Here is a 10,129-nt window from a genome sequence, read left to right as displayed (position 1 = left end):
GCTCCTATCTCCTCCTACACCGGAACGCCAGAAACCCCCAACCAATCACAGGCTTCAGCACCACAGAATAAAATACACAGATATATTTATAGTATCAAAAGGTCCCCAAAGTGGGGAAGAGGCACCTCCCAGGCAGCCCAGACCAGAAGAGGGGCTGAAGACCCCCAAGTCCACCTCTTGGCCCTGTAGAAACTTACCCAAGAGCTCCCCGCCCCCGCCCCCGCCCCCAGATGAGTGTTCCTTTAGAGTATCAGCTTTCTGTTGTTTGTGCAAGGCGGCAGGCTCCCTTCCAGCGGGGGCCCCAGAGCCTCGAGCCTCTGGGAGGATGGTGTCCCTCCAGAGTTCCTGATCGATGCCCATCTCTCCAACCTCTCAAACTCAGGGTGGGTGACCCTGGGGGAGAGCAGACCAGGCCAGGAGGGCTGTGCACCTGGACAGAGCAGGTGCGGCGTTCCTCCTCAGACAGGCCCTGCTGCCCCACCCCAGCCAGGGATCCCCATGCTGCAGTCGGGATGTGGAATGTGGGGGTGCAGCTTCCTCATGCGCCCTCTGCTGGCTCACGGCAGGCACGCAGGGCATGAGGGTGTCTGAACAGGAAGGCTTCCAGGCAGCAAGAATCCCAGAGCCAGGGACTGGCTCCTGCACTCACATGTTTCTCAGGAGCTGCGGGAAGACACAGAAGCCCAGATTTCATAAGCACCTTGTGAAGGCTCCCAGGGGCCGAGGTGGAGAGGGGGGTCCCATGAACCCAGTGGACCGAAGGGGCCTATCAGGACTCCTACTGAGGACAGAGGGACAGAGCCCCAGGGCACTCAGAAAGGAGAAGCAAAGAGGTTAAGTCAGGTGGAAGGCAGCATCCAGCCAAGACCCCAGCCCTGCCCACAGGGACGGAGAGCCACTCACAGAGAGGGGGTCCGCGGCAAAGGCAGCCACGCTCCGGCGCATTTCGTTCTCACTGCCACGCAGGGGGATCAGCGATACGCTGCCCAGCCGGACCTCAGGGACCACCCGGGACACGCGTGAGGGCTCTGAGGGCCACACCAGGCCATCGTGCTGGGGAGCAGGGGAGAGGAGGGATGCGGAGACCCAGGCTCAGCTTTGGCCCAGACACTCAGCTCCAGATCCGCCCACCCTTCCCAGAAATGACTCCAGCTATGAACCGAGGTGACACCCTCAGCTTTGATCCCAGCCGATATGAGAAGCAGCTGTTAGGAGAACATGACTGTATTCCTGGCAAAACCCAGCCAATTATGTTACCCAACAACTCTCATCTCCCGGTCCACAAACAAGCTGCTCCGGGAATGCAGCACCAATAAAACAGTTTGCCTCCTCTCACCAGGAACCAAGAAGACTACAGCATCTACCGTTCCCCTTTAGACCTTGACTACTAAAGAACTCAGCCCAGGCCCTGGTACAGCTTTGTCTCTCTTCTTCCTGAACAATTCTGAGCTCTCAGCTAAAACCTGTTTAAGTCCAACCCCTCGGCCCTGCTCCAAGTCCCCAGCCTGCTCCCACCTGGCCCCCTGCAGCAGCCACCTCCCTGGCCTCCTCACCTCCAGGCCGGCCTGGTAGTCCATCCTCCCCTGTATGCCACGTCCAGAATGAGCCCCCTCAAACTCAAACCCACACCACTCTTTCTTGCTTAATACTCTCCCTAAAACTGCCGACTAGGTCAACTTCAGCTTCCGTGGCCTTCAAGGGTCTTTGAGGCTTTGCTCCCGACTCCCTCTCCAGTGCGTGTCTGGCACGCCTAGCTTCTCCCTCTACGCCCAGCTGGACAGTCTGTAGCTCTTTTGCCGTGCCTTTGCGTAAACTGTTCCCTTTGCCTAGAAGCCACCCCCCACCCCCTACCTTTGTTTGAATGTGCCCTCATCCACAAAGACTCAGCTCCCGTGACCCCCTCTCCCTGCTGCCTTCCCCACACACCCACCCAAGGACAGGTGTCTGCACCCTTTGTCTCTAGCATGCCCGGCTCCAGGAGGGACCAGAGCAGGCACTGGGAAGGGTTTAATGAGTAAAGGAACAAACAAAATGAATGAAAAACAACTCGAAATTTCCTTGAACAATGGGTAGCCTGAACAGTGAAGAAGCAAACATCCCATTCACCACAATGAATGCCTCCCCGGACCCCCTTCCCCCCAACACCCAGCCCTGCCCTCTGCACCTGGTACCTGCACAAAGAGAAAGGTGGCGAACCACTCCCGGAGCTCCATCTGCGTCTCACAGCAGAGGTACCTGCGGGGGGCAGGGGGGGCACAGGTCTGGATGCTGCCAAGGGCTGGGCTAAGCAGGGAACACCCTGCCCATCTCCCCAGCCTAGGGTCTCGGGGGAGGGTACAGATCTGGACAGTGAGCAGTGAGGGGGACCCACTCAAGGGGGACAGGCTACCATCTCTCCTCGGCCTGGGGTCTCAAGACAGGGCCCTCGCTCACCACTGCTGCTTCTCGTGTTTCTCTGTCTCGTGCACCACAGTGAAGCCCCAGCTGCAGAGGGGTGAGTGGGGTCAGTTGACAGCCCCCAGCGGCCTCACAGCCCAGGTGCCCAGGATAGAGCCCAGAAGCATGGGCCAGAGCTGGGAGCAGAGTTCAGGGCCTTCTTGCAAGGGTAGCAGGTCCTAGCTACTGCCTCTCCTCTCACAGCCCCTACCTTCCTCACAGCCTCCCAGGCCCTGGCTACCCCATCCTCAGCCCTACCCCACTCTAGTCCTGCCCTAGTGCCTCAGATAAAACCAGGCACAGCCAGCAGAAGAGTCAAGAAAGTCAGAATACCGAGCCTGGTGGCTTCTTAAATTATTAACAACACTAATGGCTATGCATCACTTTTCAATTTTTGAAAACATACAGCCACCCTTTGAAACAACTGTCGTATCATTTTCCCCATTCTACAGATATACAAAGTGAGGCACAGAAAGGTCCCAGAGATAGTCAGTAAAAGGGTTTCAATCCAGGCCTGCAGTTCTCAAATATGAGCAAGGATCAGAGTTCCCTGAACGCTTGTTACAGCACAGACTGCTGGCCCCACCCCCAGGATCCACCCGCCCGCAGGTCTGGGTGGTACCCCAGAAGTGGAGTTACTAATGTGTTTCCAGGTGACGCTGATGCTGCTGGTCTGGGAGACCACACCTTCAGAACCACCGAAGCCACCCGTCAAGTTCAAAGCCCCCAGATGTACCTTCCCCCCATCTGTTCTGAGCCCCCACAGGCCCCAGCTATAGACCCATCTCCCCAGGTCCAGCTCACCAGGTGGGTGGCCGGAGTTTCTTCTTCACTCCCAAGTAGACTTTGAGGCTCTTCACGGGCCACTCCTTCTCAGGCCTGTGACTCTGGGGGTGGGGGAGGGTAGAGGGAGGGGTACTTCAGTCAGTCGGGTGGACACTGGGGCACTTCTCCCCACTTGGTACCTCCCTCCTCCCTCACCCAGCCCCCTCTGCATCCCAGCACCAGGAAGCTTTCCTGACAAAACCCCCCAGGCCTCTCTCCCTGCAGTGGCATCAGACAGTCAACCCTCAGTCCCCTAGGCAGCCGTTCCAGTGGGATCCAGAGCAGTGAGTCCCAGTCCCAGAGAGAGACGTCTGCACATCACCCTCTGGCACCAAACTGAACAAGCGTGGGTGATCTGGTTGGTTGCTCATGTTTGTCTCAGGTTATTTATCCCTCACCCCTCCCTGCCCCATGGAGGCTCCAGGGTTGACGGTGTGAACAGAAGGCCGTGGGGCCAGCAGCTATCGCTCACTGGCTCCACGAGGGGAAGGCTGATGACTCAAGCTGAAGCAGAACAGCCGTTCGGTAGACCAAAGGAAGAACGTCCCAATGGTCTAGGTCAGGAAGCGAGAGACCGATGTACTGGGGAGGGACACCAGGACGTCGACAGGCTCACCTCTGGCCCCCACCTCTGCATATCGGTCAGGACGTGGAAGGAGCAGGCTGGCTCAGAGGCAGGCAGATGGGAGCAATAACCCCCCAAGGAAGAGGTTGGTTGGAGGTCAAGCTAATGAGTCTTCCTCCTGCTCTGGGAGCCACTTGCTCGAAGCCCTGTCCCCACCAGGCACCCCTGGAGCCAGCAGTGGCACCAGGGTGAATGGCAGGGGAGATGGACTCACTTACAACCAAAACTGGGGGTCAGAGATTGAGCCATCCCCACCATGTTTCCCACCATTGCTCCTAGGCACCCCCAGGCATGGTTCCTCTGCAAGAACAAAAAGAGGGAACTAGGGGATGGCCAGGGGAGAGAGACAATTTCAGGAATTGGCGGGTTCCCTGTGCGGTCACTAAAGGATGGATTGCCTAGGGATTAGTGGAGACTTCAGTGCTGTCATAAGTCGTGGCTTAAGAGCGGCTCACTAGGACCCTTTATCCTGCTTTCACCCAATCCCCCGATGACCGAGGTCTTGATGGAGAAGCCCTGTCTCCTACACACAGCACCTGCCCAAGACAGCCTGGGACAAACTGGGCCGTGGGCACAGGATGATCCAAGCTGCAGGCAGGGAGGAACCTGGGCAGTGGAAGGGAAATTAGGCTGTGGATATGGGAGAAACAAGGTGTGGGAAGAATACAAGGAGGAAACCTACATGCATGAGCTGAGAGAATTGAAAAAATCAGACTGCAGGTTGAAAGAAAGCAGGTGGCAGGACTGGAGAGACTGACACAGGCTGTAAAAGAAACTGGGCTGCAGTCGCAGCCTGCGCCGTGGGCTCTGGGCCTCACAGTGGAAAGGATGTGGGGAAACTGGGGCTGCAGGTATGGAAGGCATCAGGTTGAGGGAATGGAAAGCAGGCTTCGGGCTCAGAAGTCAGGCTGTGGGCATGAGAGGAAGTGAAGTGAAAGCAAAGAGGGAAAGGAACAGGGCTGTGGGTATGATGGGAATGGTGGTTCCAGTCAGGGCGTGGAGAGAATTATAGGAATTGAGGAATTCAACCCAGGCTGTGGCTCCATGAGAATCTGAAAAACCACCCCAGGCCTTGGCTGCCTCGAGCTCCGGTGTGCATGGTGCATGGGTGGCATGTGCATGGCTGAGACAGGAAGGTGGAGGAGCGTTGGGGGCAGGCAAGGGGAGTCACAGTCAATGTAATCATTGGTACCCAAGGAGTTCATTTCTAATCAACCAGCTCAAGTTTCCAGCATCTCTGAGTCTGAGGTCACTAGCACAGAAGGAAGTTTACCCCTTGATGCTCAAAGACCTCTTTGGAACCAAGATCTTTCTAGAATGTGCCTTTCCCAGGTGCCTCGGGGTCTTTAACAATGAAAGGTTTCCTAGGACAAGGAGAGGGTTCACATATCCTAAATGCCAGGGATTGTCCCAAATATTCTGTTCTGTTGCTCAATAAACCAGCAAATACCAAAATTACCAGCACCTCGGTAGCCAAAACACACCTCCCTGGGGCTTCTGTCAGGCCGAGGCGCTGGTGGCCACTGGGGAGAGCACCACTCACCCGGCACTCATCCGCCCCGGCACTCATCATAGGAGTCCTTGATTCCTATGATACTTCAAGGAATAAAAAGCTCAAGCTTTGATGCTAACAAATCTGGGTGTGAATCTACCTATCTACCACCTAGAGATGGCCTGAGGCAAGTCACTCGAAACCTGTTTCTCACCTGTGGAATGGGGACAGGACCCTCCTCCCCAGGCAGCATGAGATTACATGTCCCAGTATGTGAAGGGCTTGACAAACATTGCATCTGTTTCCTCTTCCTAGCTCTGTCTTCTCCCCTCCATGCCAACGGATCAGCCATTGCTTTTCCAGGTGCCCCAGCCACACTGTCCACACTGATGGCCTTGGTCTGCTCCACGGGGCTACTGCCCTCAGAGGGAGGGGGCCAGGGAAATAACATCCCAGAACCAAGGGGGACTGACTGAAGGGGTGGACAGGCCCAGAAGTTAAGGATGAGATCATAGAAGGAGGTAAAGGATAGAAGAGGAGGCATTCCCCAAAAGGCTGCATTAATAGAAGGATAATGTGCAAAGAAAGGGAGGTGAGGGTCCTGCTCCATCTACTCTGCTTCCTCATGGCAGCCAGGCCTGTCCAGATGTTCTCAGGAGATGAAGCGGCAGGAAGGGCTGGAGACACTGGTGGGGGTGGTGTGGGAGCTCAGGTTAGTCCCCGCGGCTGGGAACACGTTTCTGCTGCCTGTCTCTGCAGGGCATCTATGTTCTGTGGCCCCCGAGGCACAGCTGGCACCCTCAGAGGTGTCACAAGACATATTCTCGCTGAATCTGGGCAAGAGCCTTCTGCCAGGCAGAAGTACCCCGTTAGGTCTAGGGCAGCCCTGTGGGAGGACTAGATGAGCTCTCCTCTCCCAGGGGTGTGCGAACAAGGGCTGGCAACTGGGCCAGCCTCTACCAGGCCACAAGCCTCTGTAGGCCCTCCCCTCCCTGGTGTTTTAGGATCAGGATGGTAGCAAGGCCATTCTGATAGCCCCGGAACCCTCTCTAGGGTTAAAAAGAGCGTGGCTCCAGCGGAGGCAGGAGATGAGGACCAGTACTCTAATTCAAATCTAGGGGCCTCTGTTATTGGCTCCTCCACCTCCACACGGAGTCCTCTGGAAAATTCTAGAGCATCACATGGATGGGGGACTCCTACTTTAGGAAAAGGACTCTGAGAGAGGTTTGGGGATGAAGGGCAGGAACCTAGGCCACAAGCCCAGTGTAGGGCCGATGCTGACAGGCGGAGGGGCAGGGAACCATGCCTGGAGATGGCCAGGAGCTCTGGCTTGTCCTCATGCTCCCCCCAGGCTCACTTGGCCCCCAGGTGGTGTAAGGCAGCTGGCAGCTGGCCCACAGCTACTCACGGTCTCAGGGGCCCCGCTCCACGGCCTCTGGCTCTGTTTGATAGAGGATCAGGGTTACAGAAGAAGGAGGCCCAGGTCCAGAGCCAGGACGGTGTGCGTTGTGGTGTGTGGTGGGATGTGGCATGTACGTGCAAAAGATGTTGGGGAAAAGGTTGTCAGGATAGGGTCTGGTCTGGGAGACACCCAGCAAGTGGACAGAGTGGGCCCACAGGGGATGTGACCTGTGCAGCAACAAGACATGCCTGGGCCACAAGTTGGGCTGTCACCATGTAGCATGTTCCTGTGTGTGTCATAACAAGGCATGGGCACAGGTGGGAAAGCACAGGCCTGATGTGATGGCATCCAGGTACCAGGGCCTAGTGGGGCTAAAGAACAGAGCAGAGTAGCCACCGAGGGCCACTGCTGTGTTGGCCCAAGACCCCTCAATAGAGACGCTCCCACTGGCAAACCCAAGGGAACACCTGTGCATGCGTGTCTGTGCACACTCAGGTGCAGGGCCCTTCGCAAGGGAGGACCCAGCAGGGCCACCTACCCGGATCTCCTTGTAGAGCCGCAGGCAGCTGCTGTTGAGGATGAAGTAGCGATCGTGGAAGCCACCTGAGGGCAGGCCCAGGCCCAGGAGGCTGCGGTCCTCACGGAACTTCATCATGCCATGCTTGGTGTCACCCACATGGCTGGCTGGGGAAGGACTGGAGTGGGCATAGACTGCACAAAGCTCCTACCCGTGGGTCCAGACACCCAGGGTAGGGTCCCGAGATGAAGGAAAGTGCCCCATCCTACCCCAGCCTCTGAAGAGGCCTGCCCGTCTGGTGCCCACTGCCTGAGCACCACCACACATCACACCGCCAGGTCCTGCCCGGCCCTGTAGCCACCACCCACCGAGGTACACCACCCACCCAGGTACACCACCTACCCAGGTACAGCAGCATGGCCTCCATGGACTGGTACTTCTTCACCACCAGGTAGCTGTCTATGCCCAGCCCGTGCAGGATGGGCAGCACTTTCTCCGAAAAGTGCAGGGGGCGCTCTGGGGAGAGGACACGCCCACCGTCACCAGGGTCACGTGGCGTGACAGCACTGAGGGCTGGCACATGGACACACAACACCTACATGCACTCTCACCGCCACCCAGCACCACCACAATCACCATGACCCCCTCCCACACCCGAGCTTCAGGCATGACACATCCTGCTGGCGCCACAGCTGCTCGACCCAACGTGTCCAAACCCAAGCGGTGAGCTTTCCTATTGTCCTGGTGAGGAAACACAGCCCCACCCGCCAGGCCGCCCAGCCAAAACCACCCCTCCTCCCTCCACCACAGGTCAAGTCTCCCTGCTTTTGTCCAGCTCCATTGCTTCTCCTTGGCCATGTTACCATCTTCTCCTCAGACTCATACTGTGGCCTTCGAAGTGGTCCCTGCATGAGCTCTCACTCCCATCTCCCCCAGTTCTCTCCACCCAGCAGCAAGGAGACAGCTTTTCAAACTCCCAGTCACCAACCCTTCGCTGGCCTCGCGCTGTCGTCAGGCCCTGAGTGGCCACCTCTCCCTCTGCAGCACAGCGCACCCCCGTGCCACAACCCCTCACGGCCCTTATCTCAAGCTCACTGAAAGGGCGCTGTCTCTGGCCATCCCAGGCCTTTGCCCATGCTGTTCCCCCTCTTCACCAAGTTACCCCTTTTCTTCACATCGTAGTTCAGGGACCCCAAAGCCAGTGACCCTGTTGTAAGTTCTGGGGGTGTGGTGGCCCTTTCCTGAACAGCAGCCGACACAGCTGTAGTTGTACATTTACTGTCATGCTCACAGGATTAATATCTCTGTTCCATACCAGACTAACCCCTAGGAGGTAGGGACTGCATGTTGGCCTAGAACTCCACAAATAACAGTAAAAATGCAGAGATACCTCACTATCCACTGCCATCAAGGTCACCCTTCACCCTAAAATGCCTTTATCACCCCCGCTTCACTATCATAGCCTCTTCAAAACACCAACACAACCATCCTTACCTATACCACCACCCACCCGCCCTATGGTCATCACCACCCACTGTCCCCTTCACCACCACCAAGGTCACATGATCCATCCCATGATCAAATTCAGCACCATTACCACTGCAAGCAACACTATTCTCATTGACACCTGAGAAAACATTGTCTTCGCTGACACCATACACCCCTTTACTGTCCTCCCAGCAGCACTAAAACCGTGACCTCAAGCCCCACCAGCACCGTTACCACCATTACTGAGTTCCTAGTGTGACAACAACCTGTCATTCCAAACCCCCTTCACCACCACTGCCCCCATACTTCAGGGTAAAGGAAGACACACGAGCTGCAGCCCAGACAAGGACACGCTGGCACCATATCCTGGTGGTCACCCACCTGTCTCCTCTCTCTCATTGACCTCAAAGCAGGTCCAATAGTCCTTCTCCCTGATGCTCACATTCCTGCGATCCAGGATCTCCAGGGTGAGCTCCTCAGCTGTCATGGATGCTGGGATCTGTGATGACCGAAAGGAGATCAACCTAACCTATCCCCTGCCCCGCCACAACCCTGTTGTGCGATCCAACCCTCCCCTCTCAGGGTCCTCTGGAGGCCTGGGATGCAGGGGGGTGTCTCTGAGTCATCCCGATGAGCTGGGTGGGGAGGCAAGGAAGAGACAGGCCAAGCACCACCCAGATGCAGGTCCCAAACCAGGGTTCCCTTTGGGATAGAAGCCCTGCTCCCACAGCCATCTGAGCCTGTGTCTGGCCCAGCCTGACTCTTCTGGCCACTTGGCTTCTAGGTCCCGGGCCCCCACCTTGATATGCTGCTCAGCCTCTGCCTTCTTCTCCTCCAGGTACACAGTGCAGATGAAGTCACCGGCGTGCTGTAAGGAGACAGGGCTGGATGCCTGGGGTGTGGGTGCAGGTGGATGGCCTGGGCCCCCCACCCCAGGTCCTGTCCTTCACCTGTGTCCCACTGGCAGTGCCAGCCACACGCATCTTTACAATGGCAGTGATCTCTTCCCGCTGCTTCCTCAGCTCCTCCTCGTCCACCTGGGAAGGGGGCAGGGGCAGAGACAGATGGTCACCGCTGTGCAGGTGACAGATGGTCTCAGCCGTGCCCTCCACCCCCACAGACTAGGGACGTACACTAAACACCACCACGTAGTGGTTGATGAGGTCTTCCACCACATGGCCAGCCTTGTAGTCCTGCCCATCTGTCTGGAAGAGCGTGGGCCCAAACACGATAGCCAGGTTGTGTGTGTTCATCTGGTTCGTGTCGGAGAAGCACTGGACGCTGGACAGGGAAGGACATAGGCTTTGAGTGAGGAGTGCGGCCCACCTCACCTTCCCAATTCCT

The 10,129-nt window shown here is 57.1% G+C and overlaps 1 protein-coding gene across 1 annotated transcript in view; it reads right to left on the bottom strand.

Moving 5' to 3' along the window:
• Positions 1–211: 211 nt before the first annotated feature.
• The window catches only part of ARAP1 (ArfGAP with RhoGAP domain, ankyrin repeat and PH domain 1), a 62,266-nt gene continuing 52,348 nt past the window's right edge, over positions 212–10,129 (bottom strand). Inside the window, exons 24-35 of the mRNA XM_054725125.1 lie at positions 9,919–10,066; positions 9,736–9,822; positions 9,585–9,653; positions 9,167–9,284; positions 7,700–7,813; positions 7,319–7,464; positions 6,787–6,819; positions 3,241–3,323; positions 2,434–2,484; positions 2,172–2,235; positions 904–1,053; positions 212–663 (exon numbers count right to left, since the gene is read on the bottom strand). Coding sequence (XP_054581100.1) covers positions 646–663; positions 904–1,053; positions 2,172–2,235; positions 2,434–2,484; positions 3,241–3,323; positions 6,787–6,819; positions 7,319–7,464; positions 7,700–7,813; positions 9,167–9,284; positions 9,585–9,653; positions 9,736–9,822; positions 9,919–10,066 — 1,081 coding nt within the window. The 3' untranslated portion in view covers positions 212–645. The remainder of the gene's footprint in view (positions 664–903; positions 1,054–2,171; positions 2,236–2,433; positions 2,485–3,240; positions 3,324–6,786; positions 6,820–7,318; positions 7,465–7,699; positions 7,814–9,166; positions 9,285–9,584; positions 9,654–9,735; positions 9,823–9,918; positions 10,067–10,129) is intronic.

Source organism: Eptesicus fuscus, chromosome 13 (assembly GCF_027574615.1).
Source record: "Eptesicus fuscus isolate TK198812 chromosome 13, DD_ASM_mEF_20220401, whole genome shotgun sequence".
Lineage (NCBI taxonomy): Eukaryota > Metazoa > Chordata > Mammalia > Chiroptera > Vespertilionidae > Eptesicus > Eptesicus fuscus.
This window is presented reverse-complemented; position numbering and strand designations above follow the sequence as displayed.